The sequence below is a fragment of the Rissa tridactyla genome, chromosome 10, assembly GCF_028500815.1.
Source record: "Rissa tridactyla isolate bRisTri1 chromosome 10, bRisTri1.patW.cur.20221130, whole genome shotgun sequence".
Taxonomy (NCBI): domain Eukaryota; kingdom Metazoa; phylum Chordata; class Aves; order Charadriiformes; family Laridae; genus Rissa; species Rissa tridactyla.
In genome coordinates this window covers 16,902,204-16,928,548 of record NC_071475.1, presented here as the reverse complement: position 1 = coordinate 16,928,548, position 26,345 = coordinate 16,902,204, and the positions used below count along the sequence as shown (strand labels likewise).

At 52.6% G+C, this 26,345-nt stretch overlaps 3 protein-coding genes across 5 annotated transcripts; 1 reads left to right on the top strand and 2 right to left on the bottom strand.

Annotated features, from left to right (window-relative positions):
• Positions 1–254: 254 nt before the first annotated feature.
• On the bottom strand, positions 255–2,856 carry LOC128915876 (probable G-protein coupled receptor). The gene is made up of 2 exons (XM_054216728.1): positions 2,705–2,856; positions 255–2,367 (listed from the first exon to the last, which is right to left on the bottom strand). The coding sequence occupies exon 2, from the start codon at positions 2,261–2,263 to the stop codon at positions 1,028–1,030; it is 1,236 nt and encodes a 411-aa protein (XP_054072703.1). The 5' UTR covers positions 2,264–2,367; positions 2,705–2,856; the 3' UTR covers positions 255–1,027.
• Positions 2,857–3,608: 752 nt separating this feature from the next.
• On the bottom strand, positions 3,609–8,294 carry PARP3 (poly(ADP-ribose) polymerase family member 3). The gene is made up of 11 exons (XM_054216727.1): positions 8,139–8,294; positions 7,228–7,462; positions 6,886–7,011; positions 6,302–6,493; positions 5,793–5,928; positions 5,331–5,557; positions 5,024–5,173; positions 4,817–4,894; positions 4,389–4,566; positions 4,069–4,215; positions 3,609–3,947 (listed from the first exon to the last, which is right to left on the bottom strand). Exons 2-11 carry the CDS (start codon positions 7,408–7,410, stop codon positions 3,778–3,780), a joined length of 1,587 nt encoding a protein of 528 aa, XP_054072702.1. The 5' UTR covers positions 7,411–7,462; positions 8,139–8,294; the 3' UTR covers positions 3,609–3,777.
• Positions 8,295–10,522: 2,228 nt separating this feature from the next.
• RBM5 (RNA binding motif protein 5) lies at positions 10,523–25,971 on the top strand. Of its 3 annotated transcripts, none has more exons than XM_054216105.1 (24): positions 10,523–10,681; positions 10,821–11,283; positions 11,637–11,792; positions 13,726–13,795; positions 14,279–14,352; positions 16,684–16,767; positions 17,478–17,538; positions 17,700–17,765; positions 17,916–18,076; positions 19,153–19,250; positions 19,727–19,814; positions 20,030–20,107; positions 20,188–20,260; positions 20,793–20,878; positions 21,214–21,292; positions 21,560–21,651; positions 22,200–22,364; positions 22,840–22,986; positions 23,118–23,189; positions 23,633–23,812; positions 24,022–24,096; positions 24,565–24,662; positions 24,750–24,879; positions 25,334–25,971. In XM_054216105.1, the coding sequence occupies exons 1-24, from the start codon at positions 10,665–10,667 to the stop codon at positions 25,457–25,459; spliced, it is 2,739 nt and encodes a 912-aa protein (XP_054072080.1). In that variant the 5' UTR covers positions 10,523–10,664; the 3' UTR covers positions 25,460–25,971. The 3 variants fall into 3 exon arrangements, with proteins under 3 accessions (XP_054072080.1, XP_054072079.1, XP_054072081.1); XM_054216104.1 differs by having other exon boundaries at positions 22,840–22,992; XM_054216106.1 differs by lacking the exon at positions 17,700–17,765 and having other exon boundaries at positions 22,840–22,992.
• The last annotated feature ends 374 nt before the right edge of the window (positions 25,972–26,345 follow it).

Genomic DNA, 26,345 nt, shown 5'->3' with positions numbered 1-26,345 from the left:
CCTGGGACCTTTTGGGGGTGGGCTGGGGGCGATGTACCCCTCCACCATTCCCCCAGCAGGGTCCAGTCCCTTTGCTTGCACTGGGCGCCCCATGGGAAGGTGCCCAATCCCTGCAGAAGCAATGGGACCAGAGGGGGACAGCAGCTTCTGGTCCTCTCCGGCTGCGCAGGGGCACCCCACACAACCCCCCCTCCCACCCCCCCACTCTGTGCCACTGCGTCCACCCCAGCGCACCCCTGGCAAGTAGCCCGGTTCGGCTGGCACGTGGCACCACTGGCTGGGCTTCAGCTGGGCAGCTGTGTCCATAAACAGCCTGGCATGGACCCCCGGCTGGCCAGTGTCCCCCCCCTGGAGGGACAGCCCCTGCCAGCTTGGGGAGGGGGGGGCAGAGGGCAAGGCCGGGCATGGCCACGGGCAGAACATGCTGCCATGCCAGCAGGAAAAACAGACATGGCCAGAGCCAGCCCCGTGGGTGCCGTCCCCCTCATAAGGACCACAGGTGACAGGAGCTGCTCCACTCAGACGTTAGTTTTGGGTTAAACAGCCAAGGATGGAGGGCTCCACATCACCCTCCAGGCTCAGCGGGGTGCCCAGGGCACTGGTGTTACTGGTGTTAGTGGTGTTATCTGGGCCATTGCTCCTGGGCAGGGTGCAAGGGACCTCTGCTCTTCCCCGCTGGCCACGAGTGGTCCCAGCGGGGTGACGGAGAAGGAGGTGCTCCCTCCTCTGCCCCTGTGTAGGAGCCCTTTGGCTTCCCGTGTCCCAAGGAGAGCCCATCCATGCAACTGGGTTGGGCTGGTGGAGCCAGAGACAATCCCAGCCTGCAGAAGGGAGATGAGGCTTCCCCAGATCTGCTGTCTTCTCCAGGCAGAGAAACTGTCTGCCACCACAAGCTCAGAGAAGAGGCAAACCCCAAACAAGGACCCCTCCAAATCCAAGAGGCTGGGTCCAAGCAGGTCCGATGGGTCCCTGGCAGGTCCCCTGCCCACCCTTCTGCCCAGCATGGTGGGACAGGGCCCTGTGCTCTTCAGCTGCTCTCTTCAGGAACTTGACCTGGGATGGGGAAGGCCATCTTGGTCTGGTCCAACCTGTTCCTGGGGCTGGGGTTGATGCAGCTGGTGTGGGTCTCCAATGTGGAAGTCGCTCTCTGGAGGAACTGCAAGAAGTTTTCCTGGACAGAGGCCTCTGAGACAGAAAGACAGAGCTCCTGGCCCAGTGGCCGGTTGAGACAACTGCGCCGGAGCCGGGCCAGCTCCTCCCGGATCTGGCGGTTCAGCAGCCCGTAGAAGAAGGGATTGATGGCAAAGGAGGAGTAGGCAATCCATGTGACCACCATCTCCCCGTGCCCACCACCCACCGTGCCAGCGGTGACAGAGGAGTGCAAGTGGAAAGCGAAGAAGGGCAGCCAGCAGCACAAGAACTGTCCCACAATGAGGACCAAAGTGAGGATGGCCTTGTTGCTTCCCAAAAAGCGCTCTGGCATCAGCCTGGGCAGTGGCAGGTTCCTGGTGGTGATGATAGTCATTTGGCTGGCAATGGAATTGGATCGGTGTCTCGTCGCAGCTGCCTGTGCTGGCACGGATGCACGTTGCAGGGATGCCATCCGAGCCACGCGGTAGACACTGCAGTAGACAGCAAAGATGATGATGGTGGGCAGGACAAAGCAAACGATGCTGAAGATGATCACAAAAACCTTCTTGTGGGCCCCGGGGCTCCAGTAGACTGTGCAGCGGCTGGCACTGGTGGCCCCGTTGCCTTGAGGCCAGCCCACCAGTGCCAAGACAGTGATGAGAACAGACTTGACCCAAATGAAGATCACTCCGGCCACTGCCAGCCTGATCGTCATCTTGACCTCATACCTCATGGGGTGGACGATGTAGTAGTACCGCTCTACGCTGATGATGGAGATGGTGAGGATGGAGGCACTGATGAAGCAGACATTCAGGAATATCAAGGCCTGGCACTCAGCAATACTGTAGATCACCCTGTTGAAGCAGGAGGAGCTTGAGATGATCCCCAGGGGCATGAGGAAAATGGCAGAAAGAAGGTCAACCACACAGAGGTGGCAGACAAAGATGAACTTCCTGAGAAGGGCAGTTTTGAGAATGACAACCATCACCACTGTGTTGGCCACCAGGGCAGTGAGGGTGAGGAGGATCATGCAGAGGAGGCCCATCACCTCCTGGGCAATGGACTGCTCAGGGATGGCGAGTGGCTCTAGGCTGTCCGTGGTGTTCAGCCCCATTCGGCTCGCCATCCCCATGGAGGTCTAAGCCAGCAGCACCGGTGCCTGGGCAGCAAGGGCTCTTCTCCTGCATCCCTTAGAGGGAAACCCCACCACAGCCATGGCCACTGTCTTCTTCGTGCCTGTTGGGGAGGGGAATGGGGCATAACGGAGAAGGACCAAAATGAGGAAGAGCCACAGAGAAACCTGGAGATGACCTGCACACCCCGAGATGCTGGAGCAGGGAGAGGTGCCCAGCGAGGTCATGGCACCCTGCCTAGCCCAGGGCTGGCACCTGACCTGTCCCCAACCTGGCACTGCAGGGACCCGCGGGCACCCGTGCAGGCTGACACCCCGTCCCCCTGCCTCAGCCACACCACCTCGCCCCGAGGAGGGACAGCACAAACCCGCCTGCCCCATCCCTGCTCCTTGCTCCGGCCACGGGGGGACCCCAGGGTGGATGGGGGGGACCCGGCGCACCTTTGCTCCTGGGGAAGTGGGTGATGCTCCCTTCCTCGCCGGGGTCCTTCTCATCGGCGTCGCTCCCGCAGCACAACGGGGGCTGCCGGCCCCGGCGCCAGGCCACGCTCCCCCTTCCCCGTGCCCCGTCACCCGCTCGTCATCCTGTTTGCCTGCAGCCCGCCAGCTGCGGATGGCACCAGCTGTCACTCCCGGGCGCTGCCTGCACTCGTGGCGGTCCCACGGGGACAGCTGCTGGGTCCTAGCAGCCGGCGGGGGCTCAGGAAGGGGGGACCAGGGTCCTCGAGCCCTGTGCCACATGCTGCGCCAGGCTTGGTCCTTCTGCAAGGACAGCTCAGCCTCGAGGTCCCCAGGACTCGGGAAACAGACCTATGGGCAGGTCTGAGGTGTCTCCTCCCTGCCAGCGCAGGGATGCTCTGGAGCATCCCTGGGGCATTGGGATAATGCGGATGGGAGTTGCCATTCCCTGGCACCCCGGGGACCCGGACAGGTGCTCAGCGGACACACATGAGCGTGGAGAGGGGCTTGGCATGGGAGCCAGGCGGGGGCACGGCAGGAGGCATGGCACCAAGCATGGCACCAAGCGTGGCACCAGAGGGAGGCAGGCGCTTGCCCTCCAGACCCATGGATGAGCTCATCCATGCCCAGGCACAACAGCACATCTTGCTTGTCCCCTGCAGCTCTGATGCCACGGTGATGGGGACGAGCCATGTGCCTTGCGAAGGTGATGAGGGCTCCTGGCTCGCAAAGCCACCAGCTTTCACCTGAAGGCTGCCAGTACCAGCTGGCCACAACAGGCTGCAGCCCCTCCAGAGCCACCCACCACTGTCCCTGCAGGGACCCACCACCATCCTTCCCCTCTCCATCCCACCTGGCTGGGCAGGAAAGTGCCAGCGTCGCTCAGTACAAGGCACAGCATTTTTATTCACGGTCAAAGCAGGTTCTGTCCCCACGCCAGCCTGTCCCTTGCCAAGGCCCAGGTGGGGTGGCTGGAGAGTCAAGATCACTGTGCTCCGGGCTGGTGGGCATCACCAGCTCATGCTGGGATGGGGCCACTGGGTGTCCAGGCACCCTCAGAACTGGAGCTGGACAAGGTAGCGGATCCGACACTGGCTTTCCTGGTAGATGAGGTACTCGCTCTGGCTGAAGGAGGAGTCCTTGTAGGTGGCCATGGGGATGGGCTTGCCCTGGCACACCAGAACCTTCTTGCCATCCAGCAGCATCTCCTCATCCTGCGCGGGGTCTGGGCAAGAAGACACCCCCCACCACCATCACATCAAGCCTGAGATCTGGCCTCTCTTACCCCCCACCCTATACCCCCCCCAGCCCCACAGACCCCACACCCTCTCCTGCCCCAGGCTCACCGGGCTCCGTCCGGCCACAGGCCAGGACGCTGTCGTAGCCAGCAGGCGGCTGACGCAGCGTGGGGTCATCACAGGTGATGCGGTAGGGCTTGCCTAGGGCCACCTCCGTCAGGAACATGATACCAACCTTCTTGGATGTGCAGCCCACTGCCATGGGAGAAGGGGATGGGGATGGTGGCATCAGCCCTGGCGTTCCCACCTGCTTGTGTCAGGCCACCCCAGCATGCAGGGAAGTGGCTTGGCATGCCCAGTAGCTGCCTGGCAGGGGGTATGTGAAGGCAGATGGGCTCCCACAAACTCTGTGGGCCCAGGACCCTCACCGTAGCAGGCTGACTTGCTGTTCTCGGAGGCGAAGTAGATGCCTTTGCCCACGCGGCCACCCGAATGGGGCATGATGCGCAGCCCGCTCTTCAGGATGGCCGCGATCACCGCCACGTTGGTGCCATGCCAAAGCAGGCGCCGGTGCTCCAGGAGGTTGTGGGCTTTGAAGCGCTCGTCCTGGAGAGATGCAGAGCTAAGGGCTGTCCATGGAAGGAGATGTGGGTGCCCGGGGGTGGGGGACTGCCACCCAACTCCCCCAGCCAGGCTGGAGGGGCAGGGGAGCGGGTGCTCGTTTGCCCCTGGCCAGCTGGGCTCAGGCGCCCCTGGGTGGAAATGCCCGGAGCCCTGATGCAGACAAAGCTCCATCCTGGGGTGCAACCAGGGTTTCCCCACTGTGGGATGGGGGTAAGCAACTCCTTCTTCTCACCTCACCGTCTCGGGCCACCTGCCAGATGTTGAGGATGCGGAGCTTGTGTCCGGTCTGCGACACGTAGTTTTGGATCAGCTGCCAGGGAGGGAAACAGGAAAGCGGTGTCACCACAGGCAGCCAACTCAGTAATGCCCACAGTCCCTGTGGGGCAGTGGGGACCTTTGGGGTGCTCCCAGTCACAGGGCACCGTGGCACAAGTGGCACCTGGTATTCCCGGGAAGCTGGGTCCAGCAAGGAAAGCTGGCAGCAGAGCAGGGCATAATCCTGATCCAGCGGATGGACAACTTCCTCCTCCTCCTCCTCCTTCACCTTCTGCGCCTGCAGGCTCTGTGCCACCTCGATGTCAGCCAGCACCTGGCAGGCACAGACCAGGGACATCCTCACCGACGGTGCTGGGCACCGTGCCGGGGGGACCAGGGCAAGCCCAGCCTCCTGCCAGCACCTCCCTGCCCCAGAGGCAGGAGCCCTCCTTGGGGACAGATGCCACCTGCCAGGTGCCCTGGCATCTCACCAACAGCATGTCCTTCTTGGCACGCAGCAGGTCGGGGGAGTTGATGGGGGGTGGCCGGGCCCGCCCAAAGTTATGGGGGACAATGGTGTAGAAGCGGGAGGAGAGTTCCTCTAGGCGGGTGGCCTGGGGGGGCTGCTCCTGCAGCGCCGCCTCCAGCTCCTCCAGTGCCTCAAAGCCCCTCGCAATCTGCTGCTTGCTCAGCTTCCCCAGCGGCATCTTCTTCACATCTGGCCGGGGATACAGGGGAAGGCACAGGTGAACCCATCCACCCCACAGCTACTTCCGATAACCTCCAGCATCACCACGGGCACACGCGGGCACCCAGAGTGAGGGGTCCACAGTCCCATCAGGTGCAGGGCTGTCTGTGGAGATGCTCTAAAATCCACTGGCACCTCTGCCTCTCCCCCTGCACCCACTGGCCGCTGCCCCCAGACCCACCCCATGCCAGCCATCACCTCCTACCGATATTCATGGTCTGCATGGCATCCCGGAACATGTCATTGCTGAAGATGAGGGACACCAGGTCCTGCGTGGCTTTGTCCAAGGTGCAAGGCCGCACTCGCTGCTTGCAGACCTTGCCCCCGTCCACGTCATCCACCTGCAGACCCCCAACATCACTGTGCCACCTGCGAGCCCACGGGAGGCTGCAGGGGCACGGCACTGGGGCTGCCCGTCTCAGTGGGGACAGCCTGGCCCCTGGGCAGCAGAGCGACAGGCAGGCACTGCCTCCGCTTGCCATGACCAATGCCACCCAGCTTCCCCTGGTTCTTGCTCAGGATGCTCTCCCACTCCATCTCAACCCATTAGCCCCAAACCTCTGCCCCACAGGCTGTTTCAGCTTGCATCCAGACCCCTTCCAAAACCCACTCCATCCTGCTGACCCACCTGGATATCCTGGTGCCCAGTGGGCCAGGGGTGGGAGCTGAGGACCACCGCACTGCGGTGATACCCAGGCTGCCCGGCATACTCACCCTGAGGGCAACCTCCACCTCCTGCCCAGCCCCTGGCTGCACCTCGATGAGCGTGTACTTCCCCGGCTGGGCAACGAAGTTGTCCCTTGCTGCCCAGCTGTTCTTGGTCTTCTCCCGAAACTTCTTCTCAAAGTCCTTCTTGGCGGCCTCCAGGGAGGCAGAGGGCATGAGCTTGGACTGGCCCACCTCCCCCTGGCAGTGGACAGCAGTGGTCAGGACCACCCCCCTGCATCCCTGCTCCACCAGCCCCATGCCAGGGGGAGCAGCCTGGGATCAGGGGGGCTGTGGGGCAGCAAGCAGGAACATGCCAAGCTACTAGCACCAGATCTGGGGGTCCTCCAGCTCAGGACTCCTTGCTGGGGTGTCACATGCACTGTCACCACAGTGACAGGTGCCATATTCCCCCCCATTGTGTGGAGGCAAGTCCTTGAAGTGCCCACAACAAGGGGCTACAGCAGGGCCACTTGGTTGCTTGCTTTAGGACCGGGAACAAGGAATAGGGACCACCAGGTTCCTTTGGGGGTCCCAAGGCAGTGTGAGGACAGCTGGGGTGGGGGGGACGAGCAGTGCGGGGGTGGACTCACCACACGGCCCCAGCGGCTCCAGACGCTGTAGGCACCGTCGTGCTCAAGGAGCTGGATGATGTAGAACTTGTTGTTGTTGGCGCTGATGTTGGTCTGGTTCAGGGTGCAGTCGTAGTCCTCGTAGACCTACAGCAAGCAGCATGGCCCGGGCTGGCACCTGGGCAGCGTTTGGGGATGGAGGGTGTGTGCAGAACTGTCCCATCAGGGTCGCAGTGGGGGTCTGCAAGGAAAATTGGGACTGCCCTGTGTCAGCAGGGCTGGAGCTGCCCTGGGACTCCCTCAATCCCGTCTGCCCACATCCCCCTGTCCCAGCCCCACCGGGTACCCCAGCCCTGCTCTCACCCGGGCGCCCAGTGCCGTGCTCAGGGGGCACAGCCCATCAATGGTGGCGGGGGGCTTCTCCTTGGGGGCAGTTTTCAGGGCTGCCAAGGTGGAGCTCCAGGCGTCATCCTCCTCTTCCCCCTTTGCTTTCTTGCCCTTGCCATCCACCTGCTTTGGGGGGGGTGCGTGGCGCTTGGAGGCCATGGTTGAGCCACCCCCTGAGAGGCCAGTGCAGCCTTAATCCTGCAGCAAAATCCTGGGGGAGAGCAGAGCGGGAGGCGAGAGGTGCCGAGCTGTCCTTCCGGGAAAGTCTGGCTGGGCTGTGCCTCGCTTTCCTTGTGCCTCCAGCCCACAGCCAGGCTGGAGGAGGGGACAGGACCTCTCCCTCCAAAATGTCTCAGCCTTGCCCATCTGCTCGGGGCAGGGGGCAGAGCCCCTCGGCACCCTCCAGCCCCTGAGGGAGCCCAAAGGGGAGATACAGCCCCGTGACGTGGAGTCATGGGGAAGTGCGATGGGGGCACGGCCGCTTGCGCAACAAACTCCCGTCACAAGAGCTGGAAGTGGACAAAGCACCACTGGAAGGGCGGGGGGAGCTTGGAGAGCCCTGTCTGGCCCCCACCACCCCTCATCAGGGGCCCCTGACACACAACAATGTGTCCCCAAGGCTCCCCCCACCCTGTGCCCCCCCAGAGCACAGGAGAGGAAAGCATGCAATGCCCCCCCCCAAAAAATCCCCCCCCCCCACAAGCCCAGCAAAGGGGTGCAGCACCCCACAAAGCGAGGGCATGGTGCTTTGATTTGGGCACCGGGGGGGTGGGGGGGGTGGGACTCGAGCAGCCCCTCATTTCCTATGTCCCCAGCGGTCCCAGTCAAGCAGAGGGTGCCGGGGGGCAGCAAAAGGGGCAGCAGAGCAGGGAGCAGCCATGTCCTACCTCCTCCTGCCACCCGGGGGGCACCGGGCACGACCGCTCCCGGCCGAGGAGAGGTTGGACAGCCTGCCTGGAGGTGAAACTTTTTCCCTAGGGAAGAACAGGCAGCAGCCAAGGATGACAGCAGGAACAGCTGTTACGCCCCCGGGTAGCGCATGCACCCTGTGGCATGCCAGCCTGCCTCTCTGCCTGCCGGTCCCCGGACGAGGGGTGACACTGCCACCGGCAGCCCCTCCAGCCAGCTGCCCCTACCCCCCCCCCCCCCCACGCCCCCCTGCCATGCTCTGGGACGGAGAAAACAGTCTTGAAAGGGTTAAAGCTTGTGTGATTTTTTGCATGTTAAATCTCATTTCTTGGGTCCCTGCCAAGCAGGCAGGGCTGAGGATGAGGCAGGGCGGAGGACCAGGCAGGGCGGAGGACCGGGCGCTGGCTGGAAGGATCCAAAGCAATCGCTGCCTTCTCCTGCCTGCAAACTGCCTTGCTATAAAGAGGCACACGTCCCCCTGCCCCGGCAGCAGCGGTTGCAGGGCTGGTGGGGATGGGTAGCACGGGCGGGAGGCAGAGCTGTCCTTCCTGCTGGGGACAGGGAGGGGACAATGCAGCTGGAGCCAAAGAGTTGGTGGCTTTGTAGCTCTGAGGCTTAGCCACATCGGCCCAGCGCAGCACAGGCAAGGAAACAGCCCCATGTCCTCCCGCGGGGACAGAAATAGTGATTTAGCTGCACGGAGGCAGGTACTCCCCCAAAGGGACTGCAGGTACTCCCCCAAAGGGAATGCAGCCCACGGAGGAGCCCACGCCGGAGTGGGTGAGATGATTAGGAAGCAACGAGTGGCAGGAGGAGACCAGAGGCCCCACGTGCCACCAGCTGCCTCGGCAAAGGGACGGGGAAGGGATAGGTGTGGGGTAGCGAGGACACGGGGAGGGGAGACCATGAGCGGGAGAGGGAGGTGCTGGCTGACATCCAGCCTGGGGAAGGAAAGGTGCTTCCCCACAGACTCCCTTTTCTTTATGTCATCTTTGCTTCTCAATGTCTGTGTCCGTAGGTAAAAGGGCCCTTCCGTGGGCCCACCACCATCTCCACTTCTACAGCCAATGGCTCAATGTCCAATTGGAAACCATTAAGGAGTGGTGTCCCTCAAGAGCCCATGCTGGGACCTGTTTAATCTTCAACAATGCAAACAGTGGGATTGAGTGCCCCCCTCAGCAAGTTTGTGGGTGGCACCAAGCTGAGTGGTGTGGCTGATTCCCTTGAGGGAAGGGGTGCCATCCAGAGGGACCTTGCCAATCTGGAGGAGTTGGGATTGTTCAGCCTGGAGAAGAGAAATCTCCAGGGAGACCTTGCTGTGGCCTTTCAACATGTAAAGGAAGATGGAGACTTTTTACCAGGGCCTGGTAAAAGGGGCAATGGTTTTAATCAGAAAGAGGGCAGGTTTAGATTGGACATAAGGCAGAAATGTTTTGTGATGAGTGTAGAGGGACCAGGTTTTTATAGAATTTATTTTTATAGAATGTGTTAGGTTGGAAGGGACCTTTAAAGGCCATCTAGTCCAACCCCTCTGCAGGAAGCAGGGACATCTTCAACTAGATCAGATTGTTCAGAGCCTCATCAAGCCTGGCCTTGAATGTCTCCAGGGATGGGGCCTCCACCACCCCTTTGGGAACCTGTTCCAGTGTCTCACCACCCTCATTGTAAAGAACTTCTTCCTAATGGCTAATCTAAACCTACCCTGCTCTAGTTTAAAACCTTGCAAACAGTCCCTCCCCAGCTTTCCTGCAGGCCCCCTTCAGGTACTGGAAGGCCACTATAAGGTCTCCCCAGAGCCTTCTCTTCTCCAGGCTGAACAACCCCAACTCTCTCAGCCTGTCCTCACAGCAGAGGTGCTCCAGCCCTCTGATCATCTTCGTGGCCTCCTCTGGCCCCGCTCCAACAGGTCCATGTCCTTCTTGTTCTGAGGGCCCCAGAGCTGGACGCAGTACTCCAGGTGGGGTCTCACAAGAGCAGAGCAGAGGGGGAGAATCGCCTCTCTGGATCGGCTGGCCATGCTTCTTTTGATGCAGCCCAGGATGCGATTGGCCTTCTGGGCTGCAAGCGCACGTTACTGGCTCGTGTCCCAGAGAAGCTGTGGCTGCCCCATCCCTGGAGATGCTCAAGGCTGCGTTGGACGGGGCTTTGAGCAACCTGCTCTAGTGGGAGTTGTCGTTGGACTGGGTGACCTCTGAAAGTCCTTTCCAGCCCAAACCACACTGGGATGCACGGGCGGCCAGGGGGGAAGGAGGCCGAGCCGCGGCCAGGAGGGGCCGCCCGGCCACCCCGCACTACAAATCCCGGCGTGCCCCGCGGCGGGCGGCGGCGCCTGCGCGGCCCCTGGAAACTTCCAGTGGTGAGGCGCGGTGCCTGCTGGGTAGAAGACGGGCAGTCGCCTCGGCGCCATTTTGTGGCGAGGGACTGAGGGGTTGCGTGCGTCTGTTCGGCGCTCTGTGGGTGGCGGTTAGTGCTGCGCTGTGTGCTGGCGGATCGTGGACGGCGGCATGGGCTCGGACAAGCGGTGAGCGTGGGTGAGAGAGAGGGGAGGGAAGGATGGGGAGAGGGGAGGGGGCGGGCGGCCCCGCCGGGTGGGCGATGGTGGTGGGGGTGGGTCGTTGCGGGCTCTTCTCGCCCTGAGCTCGGCCCGGTGTGCCCTGCAGCGTGAGCAGGACGGAGCGGAGCGGCCGCTACGGCTCCATCGTGGAGAGGGAGGACCGCGATGAGCGGGAGTCCCGCAGCCGGCGCAGGGACTCTGACTACAAGAGGTCCAGCGAGGAGCGCCGCGGTGACCGCTACGATGACTACCGCGACTACGATAGCCGGGACTACGACAGCCGAGACTACGACAGCCGCGATAGCCGAGACTGCCGGGACTACGACAGCCGGGACTACGACAGTCGCGACAGCCGGGACTGCCGGGACTACGACAGTCGCGACAGCCGGGACTGCCGGGACTACGATAGCCGTGATTGCCGTGACTACGACAGCCGTGACAGCCGAGACTACGATTGCCGGGACTACGACAGCCGGGATTGCCGCGACTACGACAGCCGCGACAGCCGAGACTACGACAGCCGAGACTATGACAGAGACTACGATAGCCGCGATTACGATAGCCCTGAGGTGAGTGGGGCGGGCTAGCCGGGCCGGAGTTGTGGTCGCTGCAGCCCCGTGGGGCGGGAGGGTGCCGGGGCGGGCGCTGGAGGGGTCCCCCCGGCCCTGGGTCCCGGTACGAGCTCTCCTGGGGCCGGGGGGGGCCGGTCCCCTGGGCCGGGGTTGGCATCCCGGGGGGTGTTGGGGCGAAGGTGGGGGGGGTCGGTTTGAACTTGGTGTTGTGTTAGAGGACGTCAGGACCAATCCTGGGAAGGATGCTCGCATGGGGAGTGGGAGTTTTTTGTTAACGTTTTGTTTTTATGGCATTGCGGGGGCACGTTGGTAGAAATTGCGGCGGTTAATTGTGGGCGCTGGCTTCTCAGAGGGAGCGGGAGCGCAGGAACAGTGACAAATCAGAAGATGGATACCATTCCGATGGCGACTATGGAGAACACGACTATAGGAACGACATTAACGATGAGAAAGAAAGCAAAACCATCATGTTACGTGGCCTTCCCATCACGGTTACAGAAAACGATGTAAGTAGCCAGAAAGGGGGCTTTGCTTTTCTTGCACCTTGGGAAGTCTGCGGCTTTGTGTCGGCCAGTCTCTGTGGTAGTCACTAGTCGCTGCTGCCATTTTGTTGAAAGCTGCATCATGGTGGCCCCCTCTCCAACGTTTTCGCTGCCATTTTGAATCGTAAAAAGATTTAAACTGTCACTGTTAAGTAACAAAGGTCAGTTGAATGTTAACCAGTCTCTTTCAAAGGAAACAATCCGTGAATAGTCTTTTTCATGAACCTTTGGATGCTTTCCCTAAGAGTCGATTTTAAATTACCTGCTCTTTTTCCTATAGGAGGGAAGAGGCAGATTTTTTCCTTTTTCCCCACCACCCCACCTCCCTCTGGGGGAGAGGAAGAGAGGAAGTACTTACTTGAATTTTTCCCGGTTATTATTGGGGCCAGAAGTTGTGACCGGTAGGGTTACACACAGTCACCGAGCTCCTCAGCTGAGTACAGCCCCGCACAAAGCTGCTTTGTGTGGGTACAGCTGTGGAAGTCATAAAATGGCTGCTGTGGCACTGACGGAGCAAGTACAAATGAGCCTAGTACATGGCTATCTAACTTTTTTTGATGCAAAGATATGGAAGGTGATCAGCTCAGAGCTTTCTTTTCTTACTATTTTTTAACATTTTTTCTTCCTTGCTTGGTTATTTTGATGTACCAAGATGCAAGCCTACAACTGTTAATTGAGGGGCGAGGGGGAACCCTGTAAAAGCCAAGCTATTCCAGTTTGTTTTCAGTCAGACTCTGCCTTTGTGGTATTTGTGCGTTGATTGCTTAACGTGGAGAATCCGTTTGCACCCTTTCTGTGATGGATTTTGGTTTTTGTTTTTTGTTCTTGGTTACACACTCCTAATATTGAGCATTCTTTTGAGTCATTGTGTGCTGGCCTTACGTTTTCATAAGTGCTTGATAAAGTGTAGGCTCCTTCATCCAAATGAGACAACCCAGTCAGACACTACACAGAACATTTCAGAACAGTTTATGTTTCTGGGATGTTAATGTTGTAGCTCTGCAGTTGTGCAGGTAACTGCAGCATAATTTATGGAAAAGTTTAATTCTGGACTCACTTGATGATGCATCTTGGAACTACTAATTGTTCTCTTAAGTTAATACTACTTCAACGCTTCTGATTGTGTACATATTTTTCAGCTTTCTCCACGTTTTTAATAAAAAAAAAAAAAGCTACTTGCACTTCATGTCAGTTCCAGTCAGCATGTAAAGGGGCAGCTTCAGCTTTAGATGAGTTTTGAGTCTGCTGAGCAGCCATGTTGCATGCAATGTAGTTTGAGTTCTGTAAGAGCTGCTAAAAACCCTCTTTTTATCTTCTGTTCTCACATTAAAAAAATCGGTAATGTTTCTTTTTCCTGTATGCGTCTCTGCAGCAGTAATTTCTGTAGCTTGTGCAGAAACTTAAGCAGCTTTGTTACGGCTGAAGAACTGACATCTCTTCAGCTGGTTCTTTGACAATACATTCTTCACAGATCTGCTCTATCCCCTGAAAAACAGAAGGGGAACTGTTACAGGATGAGAACTGTAGCATGAGGCTTAAGAATACATACATCACAGAGCCTTGCAGTATAGCTAACTTCACTGCAAGCACAGTATTTGCCAAATCTTGCACAAATAACCTTGGAACACAACACACAGTGATTCAGATTCTGGAGGATTCTGTGGTCTAATTGAAGACGAGAGTTGTTTTTAGTGTAGCAAAGGGCTGTGTGGGTTCTTGGATGCTCATCACTCCTGTTAGGTTCTCCCTATAAGTTTTCTTTTTCTCTGAGATAGTGTTGAGAATGTTGTGCTTTTATGTGCCTCTTGCATGTACTGTAAGGTGGGTTGCTCCTGTGAGTGTTGTAGCTGTCTGCCAAAATGTGAAAATTTAACTGTCTGATTAAAATCTCGTGCAGATTCGTGAGCTTATTGAGTCCTTCGAAGGTCCTCAGCCTGCAGACGTGAGGCTGATGAAAAGAAAGACAGGTGAGAGCTCTTAATCCAGTTTTTGACATCACCTTCCTCTTCCCCAGCCCAAAAGAGTATCCAGAATTGTCCCCAAACTGCAAGCACGTGCAATAAAAAATAAATAAATAAAAGGTTTGCCATGGCTAAGGAATGTGGCTTTTTCGAAGACTTTTAGATAGCTGTTCAACATGTTAAAAGGAGTCTGTCCGCAGGGGTTTTTGTTAACAGGTATTGGTAAGTAATGATAGTATAAACCCATTTAATAGTATGTAGTCTGTTGCATGGTTACCTTTAAACATGGATTCAAATCGAGTGAAATGTAGCCAGTTAAGGGAGCTTGGTTCCTTGCCATGGCAAAATACCGAGCAGATCCCAGCAGTTGACGTCGCATTTGTAAAGCTGCTTTGTTATGAAGTAATGAAGCAGTTGGAGAGAGATTCACCTGTTTTAAAGGAACTGACTAACACAAGTATCCCGTCTATATCTGAATGCTGTCTCTAGGTGTAAGCCGTGGTTTCGCCTTCGTGGAGTTTTATCACTTTCAAGATGCTACCAGCTGGATGGAAGCCAATCAGGTTGCTTCACTCACCAAGTCTAGATATTCCTGAAAATGGAACAAGTCTGTACAGTTTAAAAAAAAAAAAAAGGTGGAAGGAGTGGTTTGTTCCATACAGTGATTTAAAAGAATAAAAGCTTTGTATATATTAAAATTTGTAAGAGGAGGACAAAATATCAGGTAAAATTAGGAGAGAAAATTGGTTATTTTGAGCACTCCCTGATGAAATGTGCCATTGTTTTAAATTACTTGGTTTTGATTCAATTGGCTCCTGAAGGTTTAGCAAATAGTCCTTAAAAAATCCTAACTTATTTCCCCATGACGTTTCCTTCTCTGTTGCCAGAGAAGGCACCAGATCTCTGTGTTACATTGGTATTAACCCTGAAAGAGAAGTACTGGTTCATGGCAATAGTGTGTTCACCCAGTTAAAGGGGGAGAACGGCCTCTTCTAGAGCAGAAGAATGTTTATTCCAACTAAATTTGGTAGAGAATGAGTTCTTGCATACATTACGCTGTGTATTTTGGCTTTTTGGGAATGTGACGACTTGATAAGGAGCCAAAATGCGGTAAGAGTCCTCCAGTTTCTTTGCCAGTGAGATTTTCCTCTTGCAGTTAAGTTTCACTTGCCTTTGCTCCTTTTTGAATATTCATAATCTGTTTTAAGAACAGAACTTTATAAAAATACTCTCAAAGTGAGCAAAGTATGTCAGCCCATTTTGTATTTTACAACTGAGTCTTTGATGTGAAGAGCCCTGGGCAGCATGGGGAATGCTGTTCTGCTCTGTTGATGCTATACATAAAGAAATGGCACTGTAATGGGATTCACAGGGAGTTAGTTCCAGCAGATGGAAGTTGTCGTGTGCCTTATGCTGGAGTAGGGTTTCACGTGTCCCATACATGGGTGATTTCCCCAGCCAGAGAGCAGCGTTCAAATTCTGTTTTCCGTACATGCTGCTCATTAGGGTTGGTGGATGCCGCAGACAGATTTATATCAAGAAATTGATGCTTATTTTCAGAAATAAGATAATTTTAATATATACAAAGCTGTACTGATGCATAATTTATTGCAACATATTCAAATTCACTCCAGTAACCAGCCACCCTAGTAGTAGGGAAAACGTAGAATCTCCCCAGCAGCCCGGTTGCTGACTGTTAGATGAAAGAATGATGTATTGCAACTATACCAGCAGCTTTGTTTCTATGTGTGCATATCCACTGAGTGCTGGGCCCTCCAACCCTCCCTCCTGCCGGTAGGAGAAATGGCTTTGCCCTATTTAGTTGTGCAGAATGTGAAAGCCTTATTCATGCTACGTGCTAGATCTATGTCAGACCCTGTTATCAGAAAAGCCACTGGTCCTGGCACTTCTGTGGTACCTATGCAGTAAGCCAACCTGCTATAAAGTTAGTTCTTCTGTTAAAATGTCTGGGGTTTGGCCTGTAATTCACGCTTCCTCAGACGTACTTGCACCTGTTTGACTAAAGTATGTTGATGGCCGTATTTTGAAAGGGCATTCTGCATACCCACGCTTGGCAAAGTGTGAGGCTGAGAATCAAGGCTTCTTAAATAGATGTAAATTCATAACTCCACTAAAGTCCTAGAGAGAGGATGTGCTGAAAGCATTATGAACTTTTCCTACCTCTGGAGAAGCTTCACTTGCAGTCTGGTTCCTCATTTTGGAGAGCTCCTGCCTGAATGAAGAACGCAAACCTCTCGTGCAGGCTTCCAATTGAACTGATGCATTAGTCCAAGGAAACCACTCTGAGTTACATTTCAGTTGATGGCACTTGTAATCCAGCCTCCAAGAAGTCTAAGCAGGGTCCCTTTGGGAGGATTTACTGTATTTTTCAAAGGGACACTTCTGAAGAAAGTGCTTGGAAAAGTAATCCAAATGTGGTTGTTAAAAGGTCTGGGGTATTTGGAGTAGGGGAAGAAGTGAAGCAGTCACCTAAGGACATGTTTAAAAAGTCGCTCAGTGCTATACCAGAAGCGAATAGAAATGTGGGGGCAAAGAGACTCCTAAAAACGTGTTAATCCTGAATGCAGCAGGTTAGGACTTTGTCTCCTTCGAGACACTTCCTGGTTCCATGTCAGCGTTTAGTGTTTGGCAGCTTTTTCAACACTCCCTGATTCCGTTTATCTTTGCTCCACATCCCATTCTCTTACTGCCCTCGTCCTCCTCTCTGCAGGATTGGATGGGCAGGGTGTAGGTGGCGGTGGTTGTCCTCCACATCCTCCCCATATGTTGTCCATTTAATTCAGGAGCACTGATTCCTCCGAAGGGTGCTCTGCCATGGGAAAATGCACATGTGTGCCTCGATACAGGAATAATTGAAACTACTTTTTTTGCAGAAAAAGCTGGTGATTCAGGGGAAGCAGATTGCGATGCACTACAGCAACCCCAGGCCTAAATTTGAGGACTGGCTTTGCAACAAGGTAAAGTGCGTGTTTTATCAGAGGGAATTTGTCTAAGCTTCAGTGCTCTTTGCTAGCTCAGTGACTTGCACAAAGCGATACGTGATTCAGACCTGCTTGTACTGCTGGTTCGTATGACATCGTGGGAATACTAAGACACAGGAATGAAAAGGTTTGTAGCGCTGGTGGCAAAGTAGATGGAGTGACAAGAGGTGTTGCCTCAGAAGACACGGAGTTTGGGCAGTGAGCTGTACTAGAGCATGAAATCATTAGGTGGCGGCTAATCTAGTGTTGAATAGCTGCTAATCTACTATGTACTGCTGTGTCCTCCTTGTTTGACTGCCCCTCAAGTGGAGATGATTCAGTGAGGTAAAAACCAGGCTGTTTTGTCAGGCTTCAGCTATGCTTTTTGCCCATAATTTGTTTTCCAGCCTGTGATTCACTTTCCCATTGTGCTTTTTAAAGTAGTTACTATGCCTGGGATTGTAAGTTGAAGATCATACAGTTGCAATAACTAAATAATTTAGGAGGACTACAGAAAAGGTAGCTGGGATGTTCTGAAAAGCAGCTATGATACAGACAAGGGTGGCTTTTTCTCTTCTCAGTTATTGTGATGGGTTTAGTTTCATTACGTTACTTTGTGTGAATGTCTGGTTTCGTTATTGTACAGCAAACAGCAGCATTGTTGCAAATTACCCGAGTTCTTACTAGGCTTCTCTCTTTCCTCGTAGTGCTGCCTTTACAACTTCAGAAGGAGGCTAAAATGCTTCCGCTGTGGAGCGGACAAATTCGGTATGTTACATTGATCTCTTTGGCTGTGTTTGATTTTGTGGGAAACTTTCTGTGCTAGGTAGGAAACAAAGTTCACTGTGGGTCTTAAGCTGGCTTGTGAAATACTGAGTTTGAGGGAATGAGCCATATTGTGACTAAAATATTTTCCTCCTCTTCTGAAGATTCAGAACAGGAAGTGCCACCTGGAGCAGCAGAAGCCGTTCAGTCTGTGGATTATTACTGTGATAGTAAGTTATCTTTGACTTATTGTGTAATGTGAAATCTAAACATGGGTACTAAAATCCTTCCTGTACCTCAAGACTGCCCACTGAAGAACTTGAAGTACTTTGGAAAGCTGTTATGTGCACAGCTAATGTCATCCTTTCTTTTTTCCTCAGCCATCATTCTCCGAAACATTGCTCCTCACACAGTAGTGGAATCCATCATGACTGCCTTGTCTCCGTATGCTTCTCTGGCAGTCAATAATATTCGTCTTATCAAAGACAAGCAGACTCAGCAAAATAGAGGCTTTGCGTTTGTGCAGCTGTCTTCTGCCATGGTGAGGGCCTTACTGATTTGTTGGGAGAGAAACAGCTTATTAATGTGCTTCTGTAGCTGAAGCATTTCGAGCCTTTGAGCTGTATGACGGAACCTGCCCAGTTCACTGATGGTTAATGGACACTCAGTGTGTCAAAGCCTGTCATTGTTAGCTGTAGTTTGGAAAGAAGGTGGTGGGATGTTGTAAGCACATCGGAAAGCTATTTTCGTAGCAGAGCAATTTTCTGGATGGAAGGCTACCTTCATGTTTGTGTCACAAAAATTATGGTCTGGGATCATACTTCGTTCACGAAAATTAAGGTCTTGGACATTAAATGTGGGCAAAGGTGCACAGAATTTGGCTGCTTCCACCTTGAGAAGGGGGACGAGGGGAATCTGGCTGGTCTCTGCAGCATTCAGTGGGAGGGTAACAGCAGAGACACGTTCTTCTTGAGGCTACACAGGGATAGGACAGCAGGCAACAGCCATAAATTGAAACATGGGAAATTGCAGTGAGGATAACCTCTTAACTGTGAGGGAGGTCAGATAACTGGCATGGGATCCCTGAAGGGTGTGGAATCTCTATTCCTAGAGGTATTTAACAAGATGTGCAGATGTGGCACTTCGGGACGTGGTTTAGTGGTGGAACTGGCAGTATTAGGTTGGGCTCCACGACCTTAAGGGTCTTTTCCGACTTAAGCGATTTTATGATTGTGTATGCCAAACTTGATCAGCAGTGTGATCTGTTTGGACCTGCTTTAGACAGGGTGGAACAGTTTGTTGTTGGATGAAAAAGGGTGCCTGATCTCAGTCTCTGCTGGCTTCCCTTTCGGAGTAATTTGGGGCAAACATTTGCTTTATAAAGCTAAGATTTTAGAACAAGTTTAATATTCGGTGGCCCAGGGAAGCCCTGTATTGTTTGCACGTGGGCTGTGATGGGTCCCATTATGCTTTTCCACATGTGTACAGGATGAAGAGGTGGAGGTGTTCTTACAGCTTTAGCTGCTTTCAGTGGCTGTATATGAAAAGGTGGAGCTTCGGGAACTTCTGAATCCTCAGTAATGTGCCCTTCATAATAATCAGTATTTCTTTTTGTAGGATGCTTCTCAACTGCTGCAGATTTTACAAAGTCTTCAGCCACCATTAAAAATTGATGGCAAAACAATTGGTGTTGACTTTGCAAAGAGTGCCAGAAAGTGAGTTGTAATAGCAGTTGGTTTGGTGGTTTTTTTCTGTCCCTCTCCCCCTCTGTTTATATTAGAGATTTGTTGTTGTTACCCAGGCTTTTAAGATTACTGTCACTCCAAAGTTTTGCTTCCCGTAAGTGTCTGGTGTTGCGTGCATCCTGCTCATCACTGTGTGTGAGGAGAGTGAAAGCGGTGTTTCCTACCACCCCTATTTCCAGTCCACTGAAGATAACATCGTAATTGCTTGTGTATACAGCACGCTTGTTTCCTTGGAGACCTAGTGACTTGGTATTGACTGTACAACAATGAACCTTAAGTTTCTTTACTTGCCAAGCAGTGCTTTGGCTCATTCATTACAATTATAGTGTTTTATAAATAAGTGCCAAGGAATGCATGCGTAAGGGCAGATTCTACCTCCTTGCATAGGGAGACACTTAAGGAAAAAAAGCAGCGTTTACTCAGACATGTGATTTTTGTGGTTACAGAGACTTGCTTCTCCCAGATGGTAACAGAGTCAGCGCCTTCTCTGTGGCAAGTACAGCCATTGCTGCAGCTCAGTGGTCGTCCACTCAGGTATGATTTGGAGGCTGTTACTCCTAGTCTTGCTTTCCTGAAAATGAAAAAGTAGAGCGTGTAATTTTTCACTGCTGGCCTCTTGCTTGGTTGAACTGACCAAAGCTGCTGTGTCAGATCTGCTCTGACAGTTAGGCTGGAGCCTAACCAGTGTTGAAGTTCTTAAATGCAGTAACTTTTCTGTCCCTGACAAAAATTACCTGCTCAAATTTCAGCCACAAACTGGGGAAGGCAGCACCCTTGACTACAGCTACCTCCAGTCAGGACAGGATGGCTACACGCAGTATGCTCAGGTTAGTAGTGGTGGTTGTGCTCTAACCTGTAGATTGTTGTAATTTGGGATCTGCTTATCTTGTGTTGTTTCCCTTTGCAGTATTCCCAGGATTATCAGCAGTACTACCAAAATCAAGGAGGAGTGTTGGACACAGACGCAGCTACCATATCAGGTAGTAATTCCGACATGTGGGAGATGTCTTTGTTTGTAATGATAATTTTGCAGTAGCGGTGTTTTCCCTTAGCCTTCATGTTATTTTGCTGTGTAAAGGGAGACTTGACTCATTTTGCTCTCAGGATGTCTGAATGAGTACATGTTACTAGAGAACCGTAACAGATTTGTTCAAGTGGGACCTCTGGTCTATGAGATGAGAGCAGGCTTTGTTTCAGACTATTGACAACAGCCTTGAACTTGAGGCTGTGAGAACTGTGTAAGCAGCTCTAGACAAATCTTCAGTGCTAGCAGCTGTCAGAGGCCAGGAGTCACTGACTCTGGGAGCAGAATATTTCCTCCTGAAAAGGAAACTATTCCTTGTCTGGGTAGAAAATACCCACTGTGTAACTGTCTCCTTTTGAACATTTATTGCCTTGTTTGGCTGCTGGAGCTGGAATTCGTAGATGAATCTAAACAAAGTAATTTTAGCCCTAGGATGAAGTACTGTTCTACAAATTAGTTGGCTTATCCATTGTGTTTTCTGTTGGCAGGAGCTCCGGTCACTACCACCACAGCTGCAGTCGTGTCCCAGAGTCCTCAGTTATATAATCAACAGACGAACTCACCTGACTCTCCGGTAATTACAGTGCTAATTACTCCTCGCTTTCAATGCCAGGGTTATGTGGGATATCTGTCTTAGCTGTGGCCTTTGCTCTTTGAAGTGGGTGGTACAGCAAAGCTGCTGCGTGTCCACGGGTTAGTCATAGTGCTTGTGGTCATAAGTCATCTGCCATTTCTTTTCTGTGATAGTTTTGTTCTTTGTTGAAGGGGAGTGCTAGGTGTACTAGTGAAGAGTAGCTAGTTGTTGTGTGTGTGGTGTGGGCTGCTCGTGCCTTGGCTCACTCTCCTTGTTTTCTTGCGCCTTGGTGACAGATTTTCTAATTGAGGTTCGTGGGTTTGGGTTTTTTTCAGACACAATCAGCACCACCTACCGCTAGCAGTCAGGCACAAACGGCTCCCCCGACTGGCGTAGTCCCTGGAACCAAGTACGGTAAGCAGTCGGAGTTGCACTTGGGGACCGGTATCTGTCACTGTATAGCAACAGTGAGACTTGGTTTTGGCTGAGTGCTCTATCACCGTATGTCAGTGGTGAAGCTGTCCCTGGAGAGTGTATTCTGCAGGGGTGATAAAGAGTCCTTTACATACATGTCTGCCATCGTGGCTGCTAATAATCTCAGAATTTTACCTGAAATATGGAAAGATACCTGTCTGATTTGACTGGAACGACCATGTCCCACACTTTAATTTTTTTTTACAGCTGTCCCTGACACTTCCACCTACCAGTATGATGAATCTTCAGGATATTATTATGATCCTGTAACAGGGCTCTACTATGATCCTAATTCCCAGGTAAACACAAGTTCTTCACACCTGTCTTAACTATTAAGGTCCATTAGTTCCCTGTCTTCATCGTGAGAGTGAAATTAACTTTGAGGTGCACAAAATACTGAATGTAGCAGATAACTCTCAGCAGTGTGTGTAGGGCCGAGATTTGACTTCCTGCTGGTATAGCCCTTCATTTTTCTCTTCTCTCCTTAATTTTCCTCCCAGTTTGGCCCATGTAGAACTAGGACTTGTTACAGACAGTGTAATTGAGCTATTCCATTGCAGAGTGCCCACCAAAGTGCACCCAGCCTGGGCTCTGGTGGGTCATCTCCCGGGAGAGGCAAAAGGTTCTCCATAGGGCTGTTGAACAGAACGACTGTGTTTGGGGACAGGGGCTTCAGCCACTTCATGCCTTTTGACTCCTTTGTGGAGTCCGCAAAACTTGTTTGGATTCTACAAACCGCCTTCCCATTTGATGCGTTAGTCTGGAGCAGACAGCTTGCTTGTGTTCTCCCTTTGATGCTTAGTTTGTATGAGGTGTTTAACCATCTGACTGTCTTCTCCTCTGGCAGTATTACTACAATGCCTTAACCCAGCAGTACCTTTACTGGGATGGCGAAAAGGAGACCTACATGCCTGCTGCAGAAGGTATCACGTACCAACAAACAGCTACCACAACCACAACCAAAGAAGTGAAGGAGAAGAAAGAGAAGCCTAAAAGTAAAACAGCTCAACAGGTAAAAGACAGAATGGGGTCGTAACTGGGCTAAAGTCTTCTGTGGAATGGGATAATAGTTCTCCTTTTTCATGACAAAAGGAAATCCTAGGTTATTCTGTAGGGGTGCATGCCTGCAATTTGCAGACATTGTAGATGGCTGAGGAGAGGTGGAGTTGGCAAGGCTTCAGTGCAGAAATAAGCTCTGCATAGGAGGAACGCATATGGAATCATGCCAAGAGCAGTGGGAGTATAACTGAGCTGTCACTTAAAGGATTAGATTGATAAGAAAGGTTCATACAGTAAAACAAGCAAGCTGCGGTATCTTTGAACACTGTATACAGGGAAACAGCTGCACTACATCCAGTGTCCTGTGATTTAAAAATAAAAGGTAGTGGGTTGATTTGTTCTGGAGACTGTGTGCAAGATTGAATCTGTGTCATGCGAGATTGATAGCTGTGAGGGGAGCTGTCTGAGCAAACCACTCTGCATTTCAGATTGCTAAAGACATGGAGCGCTGGGCAAAGAGTTTGAACAAGCAGAAAGAGAACTTCAAGAACAGCTTCCAGCCTCTGAGTACCAGGGAGGAAGAGCGGAAGGAGTCGGCGGCTGCAGATGCAGGCTTTGCCCTCTTTGAGAAAAAGGTGAAGGTGCGGGGGATGGTGTGTGGTGTGCAGCGGAGAGTGGTATGGCAGAGAGCTCTGTGCGGGATGGTGTGCAGCAGGGAGTGGTATGGCAGAGAGCTTGGTGCTCATGGCGTTCTTGTCTCATCCAGGGAGCTCTGTCTGAGAGACAGCAGATCCTGCCAGAGGTGTTGAAAAATGGGGATGACGACAATCCGCTGAAGGTGAGTATGAGATACCTGACAGAGGTATTCCCAAAGGTTACTGGTAAAGCACTTCAGAGAAGGTCTGGGAGATACTTGCTTTCCAACCTGGATTTCCATGGCATCATCTGTAAAAGCTTGTGGTGGTTCCGTTGATCCAGTGCAAGTGCAGTGGGGCTGGATGACTGAGATACACTGAGATTTCTTCCAGCCACAAGAGCTCAGTTGAGGTTTTGAGGTTTCTAAACACACTGTAGTCAAATTATTGTTTGGCTAGCGGGAGCTAAGTCTTGCAGCCATTATAGTATGTGGTTCTTCTGAGTTGGATTTCATCCTTAGTAATGAGAGTGCGATGCCTCTCCTGTGCAACAAACAAATCTACAGCCTCTGTGTTCTTTTTCTGGGCTCTTGGTGAACTGTGGTGACACTGTCGCAGTCCCCTTAACGCTGTCCTTCCTTGCCAGCGTGGCCTCGTGGCTGCCTACAGTGGTGATAGTGATAACGATGAGGACTTACTGGAAAGAATGGAGAATGAGGAAGAGAAGCTGACTGACTGGAAGAAGATGGCTTGTCTGCTGTGCAGAAGGCAGTTCCCAAACAAAGACGCTCTGATTCGGCACCAGCAGCTGTCTGACTTGCACAAGGTACTTGCACTGTGCTTTCGGGAAGGTACTTGGTTGCCATAATTCAGTGTGTAAACCAAAGCCATGATGCATGTTGCTGTTCAGAAAACCGTTCCTCTTAAAGCATTAGTAGTTACAGGTGGATTGTTGCTCTCCCAGAAGTCAGCTATTTACATAAAGAGAGCTGGTGTGCATTCCATGTTTTTAATGTGAATCTCTTCTTGTTTCAGCAAAACATGGATATCTATAGGAGATCAAAGCTTTCAGAGCAGGAACTTGAAGCCTTGGAGCTGCGTGAGAGAGAGGTCAGTGTTGAGCAGATGAGTAGCTAATGGAAAACCTGCACAGGTGTTATGTTGAGCTCTCCTTATCCTGACACACGTCACTAGAGATAATCCTTGTAAGCCAACCCCTTCTTGGGTCAAGGTTCAGAGCTGTCCTGTTACATGGAGAGAAGTGTCCCAGATCCCACAGCTACTGCTTGGCAGGGAAGGGTCCTTCCACATCCAGCTCTGGGACCAGAATCCTTTGAGTCACAATGAACAGCTGATCCAGCAGGTGTTGGGGCCGGGCTCTTCCTACTCTAGTGAGAGTTCTGATGTGCTCCAGGGACTTGCATTTGACATTCTCCTTTGTGTGGTGTAAGTCACGATGTGTTTTAGCAGGCTGCAGTGGACAGTTCTATATAATAGCGGGCATTCAGCTTATTTCCGTAGCTCAGAGATGAACAAAGGTGTCTTTAAATCAGTACTAAATCTGGTTACCTCATGCAGATGAAATACAGAGACAGAGCAGCTGAGAGGCGGGAGAAGTACGGCATCCCGGAGCCCCCTGAGCCGAAGCGCAAGAAGGTCTATGATGCTGGCACAGTGTATGTATCCAAAAGCTCCTCAGCGATGAGGATACTTGATTCAATAGTTAGTGAGCAGTTTGGTTAACTCATCTCTTCTTCCCGCAGTAATTACGAGCAGCCCACCAAAGATGGCCTTGACAACAGTAATATAGGCAACAAGATGCTGCAGGCCATGGGCTGGAGGGAAGGTTCAGGCTTGGGAAGAAAATGTCAGGGCATCACAGCACCCATTGAGGTAAGTAGAGATGGACTTCTACCTCACTTCGTGAGGTTTGGTGTTGCTGAAGATGCCTTGTGCAAGAAACTGTGGTCTCAACAGCAAAGCTGCCTCTGTTGACGTTAGCTCCTGCTCCTCTCTGTCTTGTCGGATGCTGGGGCAGAGCTGGGACTGGGACAGGCAGGGCTGTGCTTCCTTTAGGAGTCTGCTCCTGTTGCCTTCCCTGGGTTTGTCTGTGCTCTGGGTTACGCTGTTCGGAGCTGGGTTCTGTGTGGTTTCATTTCGGCTACTGGTGGGCTGGGGTTGGAGCAGTGTGAGGACAGCAAGCATGGGTTGTGGTGTGCAGTTTCATCTCCTGGTGTCCCTAATTGCGGCAGCGTGGGATCCCCAGGGGAGCTTGAGAAGCTGTCTGGACTGAATGTTTCTGTGGTGTCTCGCTGCAGAGCTGAAGCACGTCTTTCTTCCCTTGCAGGCCCAAGTACGAATGAGAGGAGCTGGCTTGGGAGCCAAGGGCAGCTCCTACGGTGTCTCCACTGCAGACTCTTACAAAGACGCAGTGCGGAAAGCCATGTTCGCTCGCTTCACGGAGATGGAGTAACACGCTCTGGCTCGCAAGGCACCTGTTAGCCAGAACTGACTGTTAAACTCTGTAGCCTTGGTGGCCTGGCTGTATTCTGGTTATGGTTTAGGGTTGACCATTTCATTCCCTTGGACATTTTTTTCCCTCTCGGCATGTAACACTTCCATGAGCAGATTGTTTGAACTGCCCCAACTTCATGCTGGAGAGCTCCTGGTTAGACCAAAGGGGATGGTGATCTTTATACGGTCTTGTATATAGTGTAATGTATTCTGTGTTTGGAGCGTGTTGTCCGGATGCCGCTTCTGCCCTATAGAGCAGGGACAGGACCTGTTAGCCGTGGTTTCACACTGTCTTTGCTCTCCTTTTGTTGTATTGTCTCTGTCTGGTTTTGGTTTTTTGGGTTTTTTTTTTTTTGGAGAACTTTCCTGTACATTTTGTATGATACATCTTTGTATAGACTTTTTGAAAACTTTGATTCTAGTTGCCAGTTTGGCTCATTTCCAAAAGAAATACATCCAAAAATGATCCTATTTCTGTTTCTCGGTGGGTGAATGAAGAGTAAGTTGCCAATGCTATTTGTCCTTTCTGTCCTGATTCTTCCTTGATGAGACTTCATCCTGGAGTCTCTGCTCCACGCAGCTCTCTGCTCGCCTGCTTCCTTACATCCCTACGCTGTGCCTTGTTCCGAGTGTCTTTCTCATGACTTCAGCATGGACGCTGGCTGGTGGAGGACCAGATCTTCTGCCATAGCTTGGGGAGTGGGAGAGGACCAGCAGAAATGTCTTCTGCAGCTTGCAGGTCCTGTTTGGGGGCCCCAAGGCTCCACTGGTGGGTGGTGGCCTGAAGGCAGGCGTGGCAGCCTGTGTGGCACCTCGGGCATGGTCTGAGCCTGGCACAGGGCTTC

Excerpts from the sequence above, each read along its gene's own strand:
- PARP3 (XM_054216727.1), bottom strand. The coding sequence starts at position 7,410 with ATGGCCTCCAAGCGCCACGCACCCCCCCCAAAGCAGGTGGATGGCAAG. Across the intron at positions 4,895-5,023 it reads CAGCTTCCCGGGAATACCAG|CTGATCCAAAACTACGTGTC; the intron begins GTGCCACTTGTG and ends CCTCCCTGGCAG. Across the intron at positions 4,216-4,388 it reads CAGCAAGTCAGCCTGCTACG|TGGGCTGCACATCCAAGAAG; the intron begins GTGAGGGTCCTG and ends CTCCCATGGCAG.
- RBM5 (XM_054216104.1), top strand. Across the intron at positions 11,284-11,636 it reads GCGATTACGATAGCCCTGAG|AGGGAGCGGGAGCGCAGGAA; the intron begins GTGAGTGGGGCG and ends CTGGCTTCTCAG. Across the intron at positions 18,077-19,152 it reads TGCAGCTGTCTTCTGCCATG|GATGCTTCTCAACTGCTGCA; the intron begins GTGAGGGCCTTA and ends TTCTTTTTGTAG.
- LOC128915876 (XM_054216728.1), bottom strand. The coding sequence starts at position 2,263 with ATGGGGATGGCGAGCCGAATGGGGCTGAACACCACGGACAGCCTAGAG.